The sequence below is a fragment of the Phalangium opilio genome, unplaced genomic scaffold (assembly GCF_054372755.1).
Source record: "Phalangium opilio isolate 3A_F unplaced genomic scaffold, DU_Popi_V2 ptg000540l_1, whole genome shotgun sequence".
NCBI classification, from domain to species: Eukaryota; Metazoa; Arthropoda; class Arachnida; order Opiliones; family Phalangiidae; genus Phalangium; species Phalangium opilio.
Window position 1 is genome coordinate 2,198,786 of NW_028324244.1, and position 20,610 is coordinate 2,219,395.

Here is a 20,610-nt window from a genome sequence, read left to right on the forward strand (position 1 = left end):
GCGCACAACATTTATTCCTCGTCTGAAATAGTACCAGCATGGCACGCGCGTTTGTGACGTAGAATTTGAGGCAAATTCAGAGGGGGGTTGAAGTTTTTCACATGATTGAGTTCTAATTTTTAATAGTGCGCGCGACAATATTTTTAGAAAAGCGCGCGCGAAATTATTTTTAGAAAAGCGCGCGCGAAATTATTTTTAGAAAAGCGCGCGCGAAATTACTTTTAGAAAAGCGCGCGCGCACGCGCGCCGAAAGAAAAAAGTTTGCCTCAATTTCTACGTCATCAGCGCGAATTTTTATGACATAAATGTGTTTAAAATCAAAATGCCTTACTGAAGGCTACAGTGAAATATCCATGAAGCGTAAGCTTCTATTATAAATCCATGGCCTAAGTAAGCCAACTTAAGCCTTGGTCGAAACTAACATCTAAAATATAAATTAAAAAGGTATCTTAAGTATAGAATTTCAACCGAGACACATAATTAAACGAAAATTAGACCCGCCAGAGGAATGTTTGATAAATATAGTGTTATATTTATTGAAAAATATCAAGTTAAAGTTTCAAGGCGGTGAAAGGGCAAATTAGCGTCGTCTACTGTAGAGTAATGAACAATTAGCGTCGTCTGCTGTAGAATAATCTTTTGAGGTACTTACATTTTTAATTAAATTAACATACTTAGACTTAATTAATTTTCATGAAACTTGAAAAAGGCACACCTTGAATAGTTACTTGTTAAATTGAAAGTATTCCGAAACGTAACTTCGCTTTAGTTTTTAAATGATTCGATGTACAGGAGCACCAAAAACCCCATGTTATTCCTATGGGAAAATCGGCGAAAATCTGTGAATTTTCATTTAACATTACGGGAGGGTGTGGGATCTTATCTAGAAGGGCCTACCGGCCCTCTAGAATTTGAATTTTCGTCTTTCACCGCTACGGGGCGGTAGTTTTGTGTTTCAACTTTTTAATGAAATTAATTAATCACTATTTAATGATAATATTAGTTAAATCACTTTTACAATACGCTAAACAATTTTAATTACATTTAGGTCATTTTAAGTGATTTTATCATTTTCAGTGGTGATTTAATAATTATAATTCACCTTACTCACGTGGCTTGAATAGATTTGAATTTCCCGCCTGTTATGCGCAGAAATGCAGTTTTGCACTTGACATTTAGGCTTAACGAAATTGAAGTCTATGGCGAAATATTTGAGTTCCATGCTCTTTTATTTTAGTTTTAGTTATAGGTTACGTGTATTTTGCCACAATCCAATTAAACTGTAAGCGAGGAATTTAAAGAATTATCATAATGTTGAATGCTATATTATATTTTTCTTTTATTTCCTTTAGAAATTTAAAAAAATATAGAACAATGTCCACTGCAAGTGCAGGTAGATTAGTGGCTGTTTGTCAAATGACATCAACTTCAGACAGAGAAAGCAACTTTTCAACTTGCCAGTCACTTATAGAAAGATCCGCCAAACAGGGTGCAAAGGTTGTATTTCTACCAGAAGCTTTTGACTTAATAGGGGAGAGTAGAGCTCAGACATTAGAGCTAGCTGAACCTTTAGACGGCCCTTTCATGCTCAGAATGAAACAATTAGCTAAATACTATAATGTATGGCTATCTTTGGGTGGATTTCACGAGAAAGTAATTAAGATTGTACCCCCCTTTTTCATATCAAAGCTGATTATTTTATCGCAACTTAATTGTTTGTATTACAAAGGGACCTGATCATGAACCTAATAAAATCCAAAATGCCCATGTTATTGTTAACAAAGAAGGCGAAATTGCGTCAGTTTATCGGAAATTACATCTTTTTGATGTTGAAATTAAAGGCAGTGTACGTTTAAAGGAATCTGATTACACTATAGCTGGTGATCATATTGTTAAACCTGTTGAAAGTCCAGTTGGGAAAATTGGACTCGGGATTGTATCCTTGTCATTTTGGGAACCCTGAAGTCTAAGCTTAATTCAGCGTCCTTAACTTTAAAATTAGTGCTATGACATGCGTTTTCCAGAGTTTTCATTGGCCCTTTCAAAATCAGGGGCTGATATAATTACTTACCCTTCAGCTTTCACCCAAACAACTGGAATGGCCCATTGGGAAGTGAGGCTAATTAGTAATTAACCATTTTTTCCTGGATTTCCTAATAGTTAAAATTAAATTTATTAGGCCATATTAAGAGCAAGAGCTATTGAAAGTCAATGTTACGTTATTGCCGCTGCCCAAACTGGGAAACACAATGCTAAAAGGTCGTCTTATGGACACGCTATGATTGTGGATCCATGGGGAAGGATCGTAGCTTCGTGTTCAGAAGGAACCAATCTAGTCTTGGCTGAAATTGATTTAGATTATATCGCAAAGATTAGAACTGAAATGCCAGTGTTTCAACATCGGAGACCCGAGATTTATGGCTCTATTCCTGATATGAGAGAAATGAATATTAACACTCAGGAGTTTTATCAATTTGGTCAGGTTGAGATCAAATCATCGCAGATTTTCTACAAAAGTGCCTTTTCTATGGCCTTTGTCAATAAGAAACCCGTGGTTCCTGGACGTATCCTTTAAAAACTTAGTGAAAATTAATAAATTATTTAAAAATCCTTGACTTGAAAGTTGAAATCATTAGATGTCCTGATTTCACCTATTAGACCAGTTAAAAGGGTTCAAGAATTAAACTCCATGGAGATTTCGGACTTATTCGCAACAGCTCAAAGAGTTCAGAAGGTTGTTGAAAAGGAGTTCAATGCAAATTCATCTACTTTAACAATTCAAGATGGAATAGATGCCGGTCAATCTATATTTCACGTCCATGTTCATATCTTACCAAGAAGGCCTAATGATTTTAAAAGAAATGATGACGTCTATTTTGAGGTTAAAAAAAGGTTAATTAAATTTAATTTCATCATTAAATTTTTTTAATTTTAATTTTACAGCTTCAAGATCATGATAAAAGTGAAAAATATAAATTTAGAAATGAAGATGAAATGGCTAAGGAAGCGGAAATATTGAGAAAATACTTTTTGTAATTAGTCAGATAATAGTTGTTAATATATAATGGTTTTTGTTGAACTTTCACGCCTTTCTTTTTCCTTAAATTTAAGCCTAAATGGGGTAGTTTTTAGTTTTATTGCAAATTCGCGGCAATTCTTATTTGAAATTGGCGCCACTTTATAGTTAGTCGAATATTACATAGATGGCGATGCGACACCATTGAGATTTTAATTATTTCCCGCCAAATCTTCTTTCGCTGTCAAAAACTTCGTCTACAAGTGAAGTTAGGCCTAATTTAATTTGTGTTGTGTTTAAGACTTATATAATTAATAACTAAGAATACTACAGAGAAAACGAAATTAAACTAATTCTGGTAAGTGGTAACTATAAAAACAATATATTTCGCCTTCAATAGATGGCGATGCAGTCGTACCATTTTTATTTTTCCCCTTCTATATTACATAGATGGCGGGGCGACACCATCGCGGTTTTTTTTAAACATTTCCCGCCAAAATTCTTCCCGCGTCAAAAATTTCGTCTACAAGCGAAGTTAGGCCTAATTTAGTTTCGCGTCGCGTTTAAAACTTAAGAGAAAGTGTATAATAATATAATTAATAAATAATTAAGCTTATTAATACAGAGGAAACGAAATTAAACTTATTCTGGTGGTAAGAAACTAAAAAAAAAAACAATTTCTATTTTTCCCCTTCTATGAAATTTAATTGAGCCCTTGGGGCAAATCATGGGACATTAAAACCTTAGAAGTAAGAAATAAAATGAACGCGGCCTCCTAAAAAGTCACCTAGCTCGTTCTTTCGTAGTTAAGATATGCACCCCCCTTCTGATGCACCAAGTGTTTTAGCTATCCGACCCCTTCCCCCCATTTTAAGCTCTCTCTCTCTCTCTTGAGTCTCTTTCCCCGAACCGAAGTCTTGTCTCACTGGCAGCCAGTTTGAAAGAAGCCACTCAGGGATACGTCCGCTATCTCTCTTGACGTATCTCTTTGGCTTCTTACCATTCTTCTTATACCCCTTCCTCCCGCGGTGGTAAATTGTAATTAACCCACTCAGAAGCTCCGTTTTTAATTTTATGATAGATAAGAGAGATCCCAGGCGCGAATTAACGGTTGCAAACGCTTGTTTTCTTTTCTTAGTTCAAAAACGGTATGTCGTTTGTGTAAAAATGGATTTGAACCACCGGTGGTATTTAATTACGTGTACTTGTAACACGTGAACTCGTGGAAGTTGATTTGCATATATAGCATGGGATTGTGGGGTCGATTCCTTGTAACAACAACCTACAAACAACCATCCAGGAACTGTTTATCGTCGCAGGGTGTAACAAAGTAAGTGTTTTAATTGGTTATTTGTTTCGGTTCAATTGTTTTTGTCGGGTGGTACGTTTTTCAATCGGAAATAGGTAGGAAATCGGATATGTATAAACTTTTGAAACTTTGTTAGTTTGTAGGGACTCCCCTGTACAATAGTTTATGCGTGGCCTAAAATTGGTCTATAGGCGGTTGGTAGTTTTGAAATCGGAAATGTGTAGGATATCGGACATGTGTAAAGTTTTGAAACTTTGTTAAGTTGTAGGGACTGCTCTGTACAATAGTTTATGCGTGATAACACGTCATATTATATAGAAATTTGGCCTAAAATTGGTCTAATTTCGAATGATAGGCAGGGAATGGTTGGTGGTTGACACTAAGAGCCTAAAATTGGCACTCTTTTTAAAATAATCCCTATCCTGCTGGAGTTAATTGGTGCGTCTACGTTTGAAGTTCGAGGTCATATTCTGTTTTTTTTTTATTTTATTTTAATGGATTTACATAAACTTGTGGCGACTGTTTTGTTATCAAGTTAGGCCTAAGATATTATAAACATTGAACTATACTTTCATCCCAACATCTTAAATTCCTTATAAATAAAATTAGCATAAACAGATAAACCCCCTGATGAAGTTGTTAATTTTAAAAACTTAAAATAGTTGGATATATAACGGCGTAAATAATTTATCAAACAAAACAATCATAATCTCTTCTTGGAAATTTTGAAGGGGAAAAAAATAAAACAAAAATTATCATCGAAAATTTCGAAAATAAAAATCTGGTTTAGCAGGATACGTCATGGGCTTAGTTGCTATAGCCTAGCCTCGGCGGTCGGTCGAATCTTTGACCCTTCTTCCAATTTTTTTTTTCTTTCTTAAGAAGATGGGGGAGATTTTGAACAGAGATACACGTGGGACGTTTGAAATTCACCACATCTTTCTTACTTGGATTATAGCCCGGGTTCAAAAAGAAAGCGTATATATATATATATTTGGGTTGAATTTGAGGGTATGGTAAAAATATTTGGGAAATCTGGCATAACTTGTTTCATTCCTTAACAACCTCATGTGCTCTAAACGAACGGCCTAGATTTAATTCTTTATTTCCCGCCAAAATTTGAAATGGAAAGTAATTATAGTTGATTTAACACGACGACGTTAATAATAAGAAATAGCTTCATCTGTCTGTCTATTAGTAACGGTAATGCTCTGAACGCGTTTATCTTGAATAACATGTTTTAGGCTTAAAGTTGGTCTTAAATATAATTTCCCGGCAAAATTTGAAACTGGAAGTATTAATACTTGATTTGACACTACTATGATTATAAGAAATAGCTTAATCTGTCTGTCTATTAGTAACGGTGACGCTGTGACCGAGTTTATCTCGAAAAAAACACGATTTTGACTCAAATTGTTTTGAAAAATGTTCATAATAAACATAATTTCGCGCCACAATTATACTTAGCTACCAATATAACTTGTATAATTGAAACATAGAAGTTCCCTTCACTCATCATTAGCTCACTCTTTCGTGTATCCATGAATTTATTATTAATAACGATGAATATTTATGATTTATATTACTCGAATCACTGGTGATGGAAGGGCTTGCATTCCAACATAAGTTTATAAGATATGTTCCTACCATAAATATGACACTACCTATACTTCGTAATGCTCCCTAGAAACTTACAGCTCGAACTAGTTCTAGCAGAACGACGGAAGCGAGAATTGAAGTACTACACTCGGTTAATTAATTTTGCAGGACTTCCATCTAGGCCCTATTTAGTCTGCATTACTAAGCCTTTGACAGCAGCGACTAAACCTGGCGTATGTCGCTTTACCTCGAATCTAATGACCTACCTCACTCACTTCATGACCAGCTCCAGTTTGTATCCAGAGATTAACAAACTTATGGAAGGACCGTATCGTATGAACTTATGATTCCAACTTAACCAATCCAATTCAGGATAAAAATTTCCATAAACCTTACAAAATTTCTTCAGATGAATGATTTTAATGACCTTGTTGAGTGATTTCCACGGGTTTTTCCCCCAATAAAAATTTTAATGGAAGGTTTTAACACGTTACATGTCTTTCCTAAAAATTAACGTATAAGGTTGGTTGGTCGCTTCCCAGAAAATCTTGAGAAAACTTTCGTTCATTTCTGAGTAAGAATTATTTAAAAACAATAATGACGATAAGAGTGGTAATACGTATAACTTGGGTATACAGGGTGTTTCTGAAAGGTATGTCAGAAATTAATGGCGGCCATGTTCTTGGGAAAATCAAATGTAACTTCTGTCGCCATTTTGACCTTATAAGGACACCGTTTTCAAGTTTATAATAATTTAAGTTTTCTGTACGGATGGATGGCTACAATAAGCTTGTGGTTTGTTTATTGAGCTGGGTAAAAGGCAAAGTTTACTCCTGTGTCTATTTACATGCCAGACCTTTCTGAAACACCCTGTACAGTCAAGTGTGTAGTTGTGTAGTTTTGTAAATCCTTCCATGTATTAACTTATAATTTCACCAAAGAATTTAACCGGTAGAAGGAAGTTTCCATGAATTATGTTTTCTTTCTCGTGTTTTTTTTACTCCGTTAAACGAAGCGTTAAGAAAGGAGAAGTTCAAGTTTACAAAAATAATACAAGACCAAAATAACTCTCCCATCAAATTTACAAGAGATACGAGGGTCTAACCACTTTTAAAGTATCTCTATAGCGGTTATGTATTAACTGTAATGTTATTTTTAGTATAGTATCCACCCCCTCGCAGGGAGGAGTCGATTCTACTATAGAGTTATTCGCGGTTATGGACTTTCGTCCGTATAGATCTAATCAATTTTATCGCTTGCAATTTCGATATTATTTTAAGAAAAATAAAATTTTCCCAAGGTATATGCCTATACACTTCTCCGGTAACGGGAAGTGAATTTGTAGTTTATTAAAATGCTTCAAAAGAAAAAGCTAGTCTGGCCCAGGAAGTTAAGAGTTCCGGCCATTTAAATGTTGCTTCTACACTACACTTGAAATCGTTAGGAAATTAAGTCTTACTTAAGTTTCCTCGAGGATCTAGCTGGTTTGGGTTTTCTGGTATGTTCACTTTTGTTTGTAATTTTTCAGTAGTTATATTTACTCGTTTATGTTATCTAAATTTACTAAAGTAATAGCATAAGATTATAAGATACGTTACATGATAAGTATGAGACTTCCTATACAAGTTCGTAATGCTGCTGAGAGACTTACAGCTCGAGATAGTTCGAGAACGACAAGCGAGAATTGATTAACTACACTCGGTGGTTAATTTTGCAGGACTTCCATCTTCCTATTTAGTCTGCATTACTAAGCCTTTGACAGGCGTCGCTTTACCTCGAATCTATGACCTACCTCACTCACTTCGTGACAAGCTCCAGTTTGTGACCAGTGACAAACTTATGGTCAACATATCTTATGAACTTATGGTTGTATCAATAGATATGGCTTCTTTTCCCCATTGAAATTTATACTTTTTACGTATTAATTAAGGTCCCTTCTCGGGTTGCGACGGACAAAACATCGGTTCAGATATAAAGTTTTCAAAATACACGAGTATAGAGTATACCATATCGTAAAGACGATGCGGTTTATGCATTTATCGTCATGGTCTCGAGTTTGAAAAACGCGGGACTTGACAGAGATATGTCATCGTCGTTAATATTATTAGTTATTCGGTGGCCCATTAGAACAATTGCGTCATTATAAGAGAGTGGGAGAGACGTAAAAATTCGGGAATGCTTTTAAGGCAAATTATACTTGGCCCCGCGGCCCGCCAAAGCTGACGCGTTTTTTAGAAGAATAAACTTTTGTTAATTGCAAAGCAAATTGTTACGTGGGAGGGGCTTCCGTTATTTTCAAACACTGACTGATATAAATTTATCCATGTTTTTATTTTGCTATCTCGCAAGAATACTGGTATTTTCGTTTCCACGTGAAGTATTCGCATTTTTAGCGTATTTTTTGATTGGGTTCAATTATTTTTATCGTTTGGAAGGAGGGGAGACGCGGAAGACAGTAATTACCAATTAGGGATAAGTTACTGGGTGTAATTGGTGTACTAGGAACGGGGACTCTGATGGTGGTCAGAAACCCCTACGTTGTCCATGATAACCTTTACAAAATGGTTCAAAGTGTACCGGGACTGATCTCTATTAATTAATAATGCACGGTTTACTTTAACAGTGGACTCGCAAAGACAGTGCGGGGTCTCCCTCTTGAATTTTACCCAAATTAGGAAGTAATCTGTTTAGGCTAAATTTCTGGCATCCTCTTTCGGAGCTTTAATTCTTTCTAAGCCTCTTTTTTTAAATTTTATTTTGTTTTCTTTTTTCCTTCTTTCCTCTCTTATAAGCCTAGTTTACGCTTTACCATACTCGTTTATAGTTTCTTTTGATAAGTTGCCGTTGAGACCGTTCTCGTTCAAATAATGAAAGAGCCCTTACATAACTCTTGACTTTTTCCCGAGAAGTCGGACAAGGTTTCAGTTTTCTGTTAAATATCATATTCGAGAAAGCGTAAGTTTATAAGATATGTTCCTTCCATAAGTATGACACTTCCTATACTTTGTAATGCTACTGAGAGACTTACAGCTCGAGATAGTTCCAGGGAGAACGACGGAAGCGAGAATTGAAGTACTACACTCGGATGGTTAATTAGTTTTGCAGGACTTCCATCTAGGTCCTATTTAGTCTGCATTACTAAGCCTTTGACAGCGCCAAAACCATTCCTCCCTCGCTTTACTAGAATCTACGACCTACGCCAATTACTTCATGACAAGCTCCAGTTTGTTACCAGAGACAAACTTATGGTGAACATATCTTATGAACTTATGGAGAAAGGGATACGCGGTTAGCGCCTCGCGGTGTGAATCACCGTCCCGAAATGTAAAACCTACATCGTTACTTACGCGTCTCGAGATTTCTTGGCTAAATTTGACTCGATGCTTCATACGGTTAGTTCATTGTTGAGCAAACTGTCAATTGACGTTATAGGATCTATTTATAAAATGACACGTGATCCTCATCGCGTTGGTCCGCCGTGTATAGTCTGGGAATTTATTTTTGGTAATCCCGTCTATAGAATATTCCATTAATCACATGCGAGGATGTGTTCCAACACACAGGGCGTTAGATTATTTCCCTGGTGGAAACCCGAGAGGCAACGCCAGACGAGGTAGACTAGCCGACTCGCACCAGTTGCCTCTAGCGGCACTTCTTGGCGCCAGGAAAATAACCCAAGAAGGTGATACGACCTCCCCCGCCATTGTGGTGTTTGTGCTTCTCTTTATGTAATTAATGTAATGGTCTATAGTCTATACACCGCCGGCTTTTTCAATTGACTTTGGAAAGAGTGATGTTTTTGGCTTGAGACATTGAGTAAACATAAGAATTTTTAGTTTGAGGTTGTACAGACTGACTAATTTATGCAAAAACGTCTCGGGGTTCTTCGTTTAGCTAAAGAAAACATTCGGGGAAAAAAACCAACCAACCCAAGGTCCTCGATCTCATCAAAAATTAATGACAACCCATGTATCAAATCAAATAGTATACCGGGTGTTGCCCTCTGGGTTGACCTTAGCGCTTTGGTAGCGTCATACCACGTGTATAGAATCCGGCATATTTATTTAAAAAAAATGAAATGCTTGATCATATGGAAATTTAATTCGAGATATGAATATTTTATTTTCATTTCGTTTTGAAAAAAATGCGTCCTTCAAAATTCGGGAATAAGTATTTGTATGTTTATGCGACCATTGAATTTAAAATACGTGAAATTATCATACACAGTCCATGAATTTATTTCCTCAATTTCCTTGAAAAGATTTAATGCTTGTTCCCATTGACGTCTATGATAAATTACCCCTTTCCCTTTTTTTCTAGGATAACAATGGAATTTTATAAATCTTTCATGTGTAGTGACAAAGAGTTATTATACAAAAATGTCTTGGTTTGAACCAAGGCCGAAAAACAAACGATATGAGTGAGGTTTATCAATTGACTGAAGTCCCAGATATTGCAATTTGCTCGCGCTATAGCACAGAATGAAGCAAACTGAAAATGTCAACTTAACTTGTTATCAGGCACAAAGCTAGGCCCTCCCTTGTTCTCAATCTGGTTGAAAATTGAAGAAATGGGTATCCGCGCGCTAACAGGTTAACCTGACGTTTAACTCAAGAGCCGTACTTCCGTAATTAACTAAAATTAACATACTTAGACTTAATTTTTTCTGATTAGACTAGCCGATCGCACACCCTGAATACTTAATTGTTAAATTAAGAGTATTCCGAAAAGTAACTTCGCTCTAGTTTTTCAGTTAGAGGTGGTTAAATATCAGGAAAAACCCCATGTTAATCTCCATAGGAAAATTGGTAAAAGCATGTGAATTTTGCTTTAACGTTACAAAAGAGTATCAAGTCATATCTACAAGGGCCTACCGGCCCTGTAGAATAATTATTATTTATTATTATTAAATCAGGGTTCGTACAAACCTGGCAAAGTCACTTCAGGAAAATCAGGAGATTTGACAAGCTTGGGTTTCAAGTTTTATTTGTATGGGGTTTATCTTAAAATGTTGGGAGGCATTTCTTTGAAAAACGGGAAATGTCGTAGATATTAGCGTAAGTTTATAAGTGATATGTTCCTACCATAAGTATGGCACTGCATATACTTCGTAATGCTACTGAGAGACTTACAGCTCGAGCTAGTTCTAGCAGAACGACAAGCGAGAATTGAAGTACTACACTCGGGTGGTTAATTAATTTTTCAGGACTTCCATCTTCCTATTTAGTCTGCATTACTAAGCCTTTAACAGCGCCAAAACCAGGCGTATGTCGCTTTACCTCGAATCTATGACCTACCTCATTCACCTCATGAGAAGCTCCAGTTTGTAAGTTACCAGTGACAAACTTATGGATATAACATATCTTATGAACTTATGATATGATATTAATTTTCCAAAAGTTGTACATGTACGAACTCTGTATTAAACTCATTATCATATTAATGACCCACTCTGTGTTGCTAAGCTAAGAAAGAATAGCAATTTTCTGAGGAAAGAAAGGTCAAATTTGATGGACAGTATGTCCCAGGCGAAAAGGTATCTAATGAAGTAATTTATTTTAGAATGTTCCAGTTATCCCGAATTTAGTTGGCCATCATCCATCCATACCTGCCAAGATGTTACGTTGCCGAAGATACCTGGTTGTTATCTTAGGATTGGTTTCTTGCCTCTTTTTTGTACAACTGGGCCTCGAAAACTGGTCTTCTAATGGACTGGCGTATCGTATAGCCGACAAGGCAAACCACCAAGTCGATAAAAGTAATTATTTTTTACTTGGCATTTTAACAAAAAAAATTTAAGAAAGGAAACCTATAGTCATAACTTAAAACTATAATGAATAGTTCTACTTCTAAACGCCTTTTCGTCATTAGAAAAATAGCTCTTTGTACGCGAGGGGTTCACATTCTCTCTCTCCCGAAACTTAAAGAGGAAGTAGAACATTTATTTGAATGTTTTTGACGTTGGGACTTTAAATTTTTTTGTTTTTGTTTAGAATCTTCTGGTGTAGTTGTACGGGTTTAGATAAAGGCGCCAAAGCCATCCACGCGTGAGATTAAATTTAGTAATAACAACATAACTGGATGACCTTCGTAAAAGATTAAAATACCATATTGCGTCAATGAAAAATTCACTTTTCTTGACTTTCTCTCTATGATTTAATTAAGTTCGTGACGTCACGAGGCTTTGTCTTATTCATTTTACCTCTCCCAGTGTCACGGAGTGGTTTTATTTTTTAATAGAAAAATGCTTGTTTTTAAACTGGTTTAACTGCGCAAAGAAATGATTTAGTAACTTTTACGATAAGTTTTGCCAACCCTTTTGAAGAATGTTTTAACGTTTCGTTACCAACTATAGTAACTGACCTCTTATAACAGAGGGGTCGAACACTTCTTAAGGATCGAGAATAATTTGTTTTGCATAATTTCTTTAATTTAGATTTGGATCAATCCGTCCGTTTGGCCATCGAGTCCGTAACCACGCCATTGAATGCGACAGAATCCGGTGATTCTAACCCAGATCAAGTTACCTTAAAGAAGGATGACGTAGAAGACGGCGACACGGTAACTTCCAATAAACAGTCGTACCACGGTGATTCAATCGCGTCTATTCATGACGCAGCACTCAATCAACGTCTTCCGGAAACGATAACTAATTCAGTTACCAAAACTGACACCCCCATATTGGTTGAGAAACCAACCACCATTAGACCCAAGGAAACTGTTCCCAAAAACGATACGAGTGGTGCGGAAACTTCGCGCAGTTTGCGGGCCATTAACGCTACTGAAGTTCAGAACAAAGTGACTACGTCACCACCAGCACCACCGCCGCCTCCTACACCTACACCTACATCTAGAGTAGTTAAGAAACCACGTGATAAAATTAAGGTTAAAACGGTGCCTCTATTAACCCCGGAACAAACGTTAAGGATTCTGGGTAATGCCATCGCCGCCTTGCCCGTAGTTCCTTCTAATAAAGTAATTCGAGTGTTGGTTGCCACCTACTTCCGTTCTGGCTCAACCTTCCTCGGTGATGTCCTCCAACAGAACTGGAAAACGTTTTACCATTTTGAACCGTTGCACTACATGAGTGACGGTCTACGAATTAAGCCTAATCAAACGGAGGAAGCCCTGTCTTTACTAGGTGACATTTTACGTTGTAATTACAACACTAGTCTCGCCGCCAATTACTTGAAATGGGGCTCTGGTCAGAGTCACAACTTTCTGATTAAACGTAATCGCTTTTTATGGGTGGCGTGTCGTATGCAACCCAAGAATTGTTTTCGACCCGATTTCGCTAGGTACATATGCGAACGGGCCCCCATTCAGGTCATGAAAGTGACCCGACTTCATTTGGCGGACGTTAAGAGGTTAGTCGAAGACAACCCGGACTTGGATCTTCGGGTTGTCAACTTGGTGCGCGATCCCAGAGGTACCATTAGTTCGCGTAAAGTTTTGTATTGGTGCAACACGACTAGTTGTTCGGATTTCAGGGTACTGTGTTCCGAAATGAGCGCGGATTATGACGCGTTTCAAAAACTGGCGACGCTGAAACCTCGTAGGTTTTATCAACTTCGTTACGAGGATTTGTCCATGTCACCCGAAATTGTGGCTAGAAATATGTTCGCCGCTTTGGATTTACCTTATTCTTCAATCGTGTCCCGGTTCTTGAAGACCAATACACGAGCGCGGCCCACGGACCGTAAGGACCCTTATTCCACAAGAAGGGATTCTTCTAAAGCTCCCTTCGAATGGAGGAATAAATTAATATTCAATGAGATTAAAAAAATTCAAATTGGTTGCAAAAACGTCATGACTAATTATAGTTACGAGTTTTTGAATCGAACTCGAGATTTAAAGGGACCCCCTCCTGTTCTAAAAATTGGTGATAAACCTTGGTGGATAAAACCTTAATCACAATCTTTATAGTTTAGGGTATCGAATGACGCGTTGCTATGACCAGAAGGGGATAATAGAAGAAGCGTGACACTCTGTATACTCTTAATACTTTAGTTCTAATGTAACATGATCCTTCCCAGGCTCACCCCACCCACCCATTTTTGTTTGCTCTCCCGCTCATCAAACTTCAGATGCGCATGATCTTACCATAACTGTTTGGTAGCAATCAACCCGCAAACCTACTCTGTCTTGACGTGGGATAAAAATCCATACGCCTTGGTAGATAGTTAAGCGTTAGTAATGATGAGTGAATTATTTATCGCTTATGTGATTCGGTTTAGTGACCTTGCTATAATAAATGTTGTTCCTGATGTTGGGGGAAGAATCATGTTACAATTACCCCGCTCGCTTTGTGGTGGTACACTTCTCTAAAGAGAGAAGTATTATATACTTCCGCTATGATCTGTTATTCTTTCAGGCGTCGTCCTAATTAATTTAGATTAGGGCTAGCAGATTTTGTCGCCTACTGAGCTTCAAAATAGAAACTTGAATAGATAGTGGGTGCGAATCGAACGCAGAATTCTACAAGATTTTCAGTCTGTTGTTGATAGCACAATTAAATGGCTGCAACACTTGTATTTGCGCACTATCTATTGGAGTGAAGAACTGGATATTATTTTATCTAGTATATTATTTCCTTAATAAGGAATTAACGCGATAGGCTAAATTAATTTTGAATAATTTATCATTATTCACGTTTATTTGATCTAATTTTATAGATCACAATCTCAAAAGGATTATAGTGCCTTTTACACCTACTTCCGTTATAGAGTAATGGCAGTCTCCCCCCCCTCCCGGTTTGACTGTATTAAGGTCTATATGCAACATATATAACATGGGGTGTCACTAGTCTATACTATCCCCGTGATTATGTGAAGGGACCTTTATTTTTTTTAAAAAAAAACATTGCGATATTTTATTTCTACAGCCTTTATCTAGCCTCTTAGGGATTTAATAATTTTAAAATCTTATTAAAAGACGTAAGATTTGACCTTTGCTAACCAGCTATAATAATTAGATTTCAATTTGGGATGGAAAATTTGATACGTTTTAAAGTATCTCAAAGAGATAGTGGTTTTTTTACATTTAGCTTATGAAAAAAAGGTACAGGGTTGGTGTTTGTCTGTCTGTTTGTTTGTTTGTTGATATCTATATGAAATATAGAGGGCTGTGATATTATTATTACCCGTTATTCTATATTCTTTTAAAACCTATTTTAGTTAATTATAAGTCGTTAAAAATATGGGGGAAGTTTAGTAATTTACTAAAGAATTATTCGTTAATTTACTTTACATTTTTTAAAATTAAATATGTTGAACTTCGTATTTAGATTTTAACTTATAATCAAGGTCAGTCTAAGTTTACACCACTATGGATATGGAAGCGGGTATTAAGTTAACGCGGGAATGCATACAGCTAATTGGAATCATTGTGTATACATCCATTTTCACTCAATGTATCTAGGCGGGCTTTAAGGGAGGAGCTAAACTAATAATTATGTATGACGAATTTTACATATCTATCTCGAAGACCGTTGCATTTTGCGCGCCCCTAGGAACTCACGTTGCTACCAACCAATGAAACGGCAGTTAGAAAGACGCCGTCAGAGTTACGAGGAGTGACGTATAGTAAGTTCTCAAGCCCAGTATACCCACAAAACTCAAGTATAAGTTTATAAGGGAGATATTGGACCACAATTATTCCTATTAGCTGTATGTATTCCTGGTTAATGGACCATTTCCACAGTAAAAAAAAATCCATATATAAATATACAAAACGTCTACTGCGCAGGCTCCAAAATGCGGATTGCCTTCCCCTCTCTCATCTCAGTTCCATCAAAATGGTCTATATGTAAACTTACAGAGGGGCTAATCACTCTCAGCTTCCATGTACACCGACCTATATAATTTATAAAATGATAAGAAAAATATATTTTGTGTGTTTTATTGTAAAAAGCATACTCTGTTAGTACACAAACGTTTTTTTTTTCTTTTCTTCAACAATTTTTTTTTTTTTGACAATTATATTGCTTGTTAAGCAGCAGGGAAAATACAACAAAATTTCATAGTAAAAACAAAACATTGGCCTTTTTTTAATTCATGCCGATTTTATTTATTTATATAATGGATGATTTTCCCCCCCCCCCTCTCTAATTTAAAGGGATAGTAGCATATAATTAGATTGAAATTTTTGGATTGAAACATTTTTTTTTCTTTTCAAAAATAATATAAACAAGAAAATTAGAAAACCCTTTTTTTTGATAAATAAAAATATCTATTTTGCAAAAATTGCGATTTAAATAATTTTTAGTGGCATCCCCAGAAAATGACACAGCGATGACATGACGTCACTCCCTGCTTCTATTTTTACTACAAGATGGAGTCGCGCGTATTTTCCACCAGTTGGCGATGAAAAGATATTACGTCATCACCTAGTCAATTGCAATTACATGCTACTATCCCTTTAAAAAAAAAATTTTTTAACCAAGCCTAAAAAGGAAAAACTAAAAACCATTTAAATTTTAAAATCCATAATCAAAATAAAATAATAATTTTAAAAAGCTCAAAAAAATCTATAAGCAAAAATTAAAAATTAAAAATTAAAAAAAAAACCTATAAATTATTATAATTAGTTCATTTCTTTTGGGCATTAATTAACAATAAGGTTTAATTAATATTTTTTTTTTTTTTTTTGCAGAACTCAGCGTGTTTTTCCTTTTTAATTTTTCATTCATTCAATCATATTAATTAATTGCTAGGAATTTTAATTTTTAAACCCCCGGATTAATTTTTTATTTTCTCTTAAAAATATATTCTGAGATTAAACGTAAGATTAAACCCCATTTATTTGATTAAATAGTTCTTTTTAAACAGGAAAAATAAAAACAATACATTCAGGAAGACTATCCAACGATTTTTTTATTTATTTATTAATTGATTTTATTAATGAAAAAGAAAACTTAAAAAATTTTATTATTTTTTATTTTTTTTTTTTAACAATCAATTAATTCAATTAATTAATATTCATTAAAGGGAGACCAAAAAAAATTAATAATTCTTTTATTCCGATTACATAAACAAGTTTATAAGTAACGATAAGTTTAATAACAGATTGAAAAAGGAAAACAACTTAAGGGAAAAACAAAAACCACAAATAATTAATTAATATTTATTATTTAATAATAATTACGGAACCTTTTAAAACGTCCATTAATTTTTTCTTTTTTTTTTTTAACATTTCTTTTTAATCAGAGCTCAATGTGAGCAAGCATTTTATTTTAATCTGGTTATAATTAGTTTATTAATTAATTAGATTATTTCTAAGCATATAAATTAGAATTAACTAATAAAGAAAGAAAAAAAAAATTACAATAGAAAAACTTGGGTCCCAAAAAATACAGAAAAATTACAGAATTAAAAAAAAAAAAAAAAAAATACTGACAAAGAAAATTATTAATTATTAATTAAATAATAGAAAACTTGATTAAAAAAAAACCTAAGAAATATCTAAAGAAAGCTCGGAAAAAGTGTCAATATTTTTCTGACAAGTTTTTCTTTTAGTAATCATTTAAAATTACTTAATCTGACCTTGTTTTCTTCTTCTTTTTAATTAAAATTAAAATCACTCTGCCCATTTTAATTTTTGTTAAATTAGGCCCAATTAATATTATTTTTGGGGTGAAATTTTAATTTTTTTTTAAATTTTTTCAAATTTTTCAGGGAAAAATTTAATTTAATTAGCAGTTGTTAAATTAAATTTGCGGTTTTAATAATTAATTTTCAGGAAAGCAATTATTTCATTCATCAGAAGAAGTGGCGGCTTAACTTTATACATATTTGAGGCACAGTTAAAAAGTTGTTCTTAGTTTTTTCTTTAACTGGAGAAGTTTTAATGAATCCCTTTTTAATTTGTTTTTTTTTTTAGCGCAAAAATTCAAATTGTCCTTTTTTCCCCCACCAAAGTGTTTCAGGTCCGTAATTATTTATTTTTACACGTTTTTTCATTTTTTATTAATTTTAATTAATCATTCATTCCATCCACTTAATCATCATCATCATCATCATCTTTCTTTCTTTCAGAAAAACCAAAAATTTGTTATTTTTGCTTTTTTTTAACAATTTCTTTTTTTGTTTTTTTTTGCCATTATATTTTATATTCTTAATCATTTCATTTTCTCTCGTAAAACAAAAAGAAAAGAAAAGAAAAAGAAACACATTTTTTTATCTCTTTCTTTATCTTCTTTTTTTTTTTAATTGAAAAATAAGGTTCACTCATCAATGATGTTTTAATTCAGTTCCAATCCTGTAGCTTAGAATTTTATTCCAGTCAATTTTGGTACGTGTTACCGGAAGTTGTCTCCTTAACGCTTTAAAGGTGGTATCTGACATTGTCTGGTAATTTTCGGATATCGCCGTCTATATATTTTTAAAAGATAAAATCATTAATACTCGTAATTAGCGTAGCTTATTCCTGATCAGCGCCATCTACCCATAGCGGCGACTTTGAGAACTACTGTAAGCGGCAAGCCAACCACTCCAGATGTCGCTAAAATCTGGTGACGTCATTTTTGGTAAGACCCCGAGAGTGCCAGTCAGTGACGTCACCAGATTTTAGCGACATCTGATTGGCTTGCCGATTACAGTAGTTCTCAAAGTCGCCGCTACGGGTAGGTGGCGCTGATCAGGAATAAGCTACGCTAATTGTAAATGGAGGTAAGATTCGCTAATATATATTACCTGATAGGCATTTTCGGCTTCCGTTACAATTTGAATCAGCTCTTTAGCCGTTTGTTGTTCACTCTAAAAGAAGAAAAATCAATTAGTTTTAAACTTGTAAAGACACCGCGAGTACCGCAATTAATTACTTACAGTAATTGTTAAAGACTCTTTAACTTCTTTGGAACTAACTAGCTGGACGTTACCATCTTCGTAGTAATGCACCTGAACCTTTAATAGACCCCGTAATTCCGCTGAAGAGGCTGATTGGTTGAATTGAATAGACCAAACTGATCGCCAACGACCATTCCTGAATTTTAAAAAAATATTAATTAATATAATAATTAACCTCGGAAATTGAATTAATTAAAGGTCAAAAAAAAAAAAAATTCAATTTATACCAAAAATTTTTGGGTTGAAACTGATGGTCTTCGATACAGGCTGTGAGAGTGATAGAATCACCTTGGGAATTGCCATAAACGGAGCAAACACCGTGCCTGTAGTGTTCTTGGCAATATCTGGTCCAACATTCTTGCAAAGCTAATCTCCATGGCTCTGATGTAGGATCTGGTTCGTAAGGTTGGACGTCGGAAGCTTCTTTACGTAAATGATCATATTTGAAGGATTGACCACTCCGAGGGTCGTAAAATCTACCTCCTCCCAGGTCATTAAACTCGGTAATTAATGCCTTGATTATATTTTAACAAATAATCAATCATTAGGCCCTAATTAATTACTTTAGATTGGATTTTACCTGAGTATCTACACCATCTAGTCTAACCGGTGTTAATTGATCTTTATTATATTGAGAAAAAGCACTGTAATGTGCAAAGAGATTAAATAACAATAGGAACATTTAAAGTTTAGGGAAAACATACCCCGATGACCCCTCCTTTAGTAGTGTATCATTATTTAATAATAACCTTACATCTAAGGAACAGAAATGAAAAGTTTTAGGCACAAATTACGGGGAGGGCAATAAAAACTAATACCATTAAAGACTTCATTAAATTCTCCGGGTGGAGCGTGTAATATAAAATCTGAAACTATCCGTACCTAAAATAGATTATAAAGATAATACGCTTAAAATTAGTCTCGCAGCTGTCATTTTTGGGGGTATTTCATATCGAAACCAAGTTCGGGGTAGGTGAATATGCAAATAAACATTAGTATGTATGTCAAATGGTCTATTTTTACGCTACCACTGTCAGAATAGGTGAAATTAATGGATCTTAATGATAACAAACGTTATAATTGACTTCCCAATCCCCTTGGTATTAATTAAGAAAAGCGATTTAAGGAATTTTAAATAAACTTTGTCAAAATTCGAGGAATTTGATTAAGGTTTGAGTCATTAACACGTCACTATAAACTGAGATAATAAACTTCGAAGGAAGCCTAGTTAGGCTAAACTGCCGGTTATCATCGAAACTACGCTAGTTGGAACGTAATGTTTTAAAGACAATAATTTGATTAATATTAATTTGTATAAGTTTCAACATCATCTTTGACTAATTACACCCATTTAAAAGCGGTTTATTTTAAATTTTTCTTACTTTTTCTTGGTCAGATATCGGTTCATCGTAGTCGGTCGCCATTTTGTTCTGTGCACACGCCCAGCGTTGCCAGATAAAAATTACCAAATTATCTTACCATAGCCCACTCGATCACGCGCGTCACGACGCAAGCTGCTCGCGCTATAGAAGCCCGTCCAAAGAATCCAGTTTACATGTATAAGCGCGACTTTTGAAAAAAAATCGAACTCGCCGAAAAATTAACATTAAGTTCTATGGGAGGAGGTCAGTTTTTTGGCCATATCCTCTCTTCTATTGATCGAAATGACCTGAAATTTTTATGAGACGTGTGGTTCAACGAGTTTTATTATTCTAAAAAAGATTCAAGCTTCTAGAGTGGATAGTTTTTTTATAAAAATTATTTTCAAACTCAAAATGATGGGTTCAGTGCTAAGACTGAATTGATCTTCGGATCTACTGGTCCAAATGTCCTGAAATTTT

The 20,610-nt window shown here is 34.9% G+C and overlaps 4 protein-coding genes across 5 annotated transcripts in view; 3 read left to right on the forward strand and 1 right to left on the reverse strand.

The window, feature by feature from the left end:
- The window catches only part of LOC149588609 (calcium-independent phospholipase A2-gamma-like), a 34,068-nt gene extending 15,542 nt beyond the window's left edge, over nucleotides 1–18,526 (forward strand). Inside the window, exon 6 of the transcript XR_016379935.1 lies at nucleotides 18,340–18,526. The gene's annotated coding sequence lies outside the window, so the exon portion shown is untranslated. The remainder of the gene's footprint in view (nucleotides 1–18,339) is intronic.
- Nucleotides 58–3,079, forward strand: LOC149588614 (deaminated glutathione amidase-like). Of its 2 annotated transcripts, none has more exons than XM_089862399.1 (7): nucleotides 58–1,282; nucleotides 1,353–1,653; nucleotides 1,730–1,936; nucleotides 2,003–2,113; nucleotides 2,180–2,564; nucleotides 2,637–2,881; nucleotides 2,944–3,079. In XM_089862399.1, the coding sequence occupies exons 1-7, from the start codon at nucleotides 1,200–1,202 to the stop codon at nucleotides 3,034–3,036; spliced, it is 1,425 nt and encodes a 474-aa protein (XP_089718525.1). In that variant the 5' UTR covers nucleotides 58–1,199; the 3' UTR covers nucleotides 3,037–3,079. The 2 variants fall into 2 exon arrangements, with proteins under 2 accessions (XP_089718525.1, XP_089718526.1); XM_089862400.1 differs by having other exon boundaries at nucleotides 1,353–1,497.
- LOC149588615 (carbohydrate sulfotransferase 1-like) lies at nucleotides 3,800–17,008 on the forward strand. Its single transcript, XM_089862395.1, has 3 exons — nucleotides 3,800–4,346; nucleotides 11,487–11,682; nucleotides 12,361–17,008. The coding sequence occupies exons 2-3, from the start codon at nucleotides 11,541–11,543 to the stop codon at nucleotides 13,833–13,835; spliced, it is 1,617 nt and encodes a 538-aa protein (XP_089718521.1). The 5' UTR covers nucleotides 3,800–4,346; nucleotides 11,487–11,540; the 3' UTR covers nucleotides 13,836–17,008.
- Nucleotides 15,809–20,296, reverse strand: cpa (F-actin-capping protein subunit alpha). The gene is made up of 8 exons (XM_089862402.1): nucleotides 20,152–20,296; nucleotides 19,588–19,651; nucleotides 19,474–19,525; nucleotides 19,350–19,413; nucleotides 18,997–19,283; nucleotides 18,749–18,905; nucleotides 18,617–18,679; nucleotides 15,809–18,295 (listed from the first exon to the last, which is right to left on the reverse strand). Exons 1-8 carry the CDS (start codon nucleotides 20,191–20,193, stop codon nucleotides 18,155–18,157), a joined length of 870 nt encoding a protein of 289 aa, XP_089718528.1. The 5' UTR covers nucleotides 20,194–20,296; the 3' UTR covers nucleotides 15,809–18,154.
- Between the last annotated feature and the right edge of the window lie 314 nt (nucleotides 20,297–20,610).

Bases quoted from the DNA above. Each gene is read 5' to 3' on its own strand.
- LOC149588614 (XM_089862399.1), top strand. From the start codon at position 1,200: ATGGCGAAATATTTGAGTTCCATGCTCTTTTATTTTAGTTTTAGTTAT. The intron at 1,937-2,002 runs GTATCCTTGTCA...CTTTAAAATTAG, and splicing joins GGAAAATTGGACTCGGGATT to TGCTATGACATGCGTTTTCC. The intron at 2,882-2,943 runs GTTAAAAAAAGG...TTAATTTTACAG, and splicing joins ATGATGACGTCTATTTTGAG to CTTCAAGATCATGATAAAAG.
- LOC149588615 (XM_089862395.1), top strand. From the start codon at position 11,541: ATGTTACGTTGCCGAAGATACCTGGTTGTTATCTTAGGATTGGTTTCT. The intron at 11,683-12,360 runs GTAATTATTTTT...TCTTTAATTTAG, and splicing joins AAACCACCAAGTCGATAAAA to ATTTGGATCAATCCGTCCGT.
- cpa (XM_089862402.1), bottom strand. From the start codon at position 20,193: ATGGCGACCGACTACGATGAACCGATATCTGACCAAGAAAAA. The intron at 19,414-19,473 runs GTATGTTTTCCC...TGCACATTACAG, and splicing joins CTAAAGGAGGGGTCATCGGG to TGCTTTTTCTCAATATAATA. The intron at 18,680-18,748 runs GTAAGTAATTAA...TTCTTCTTTTAG, and splicing joins AAGAGTCTTTAACAATTACT to AGTGAACAACAAACGGCTAA.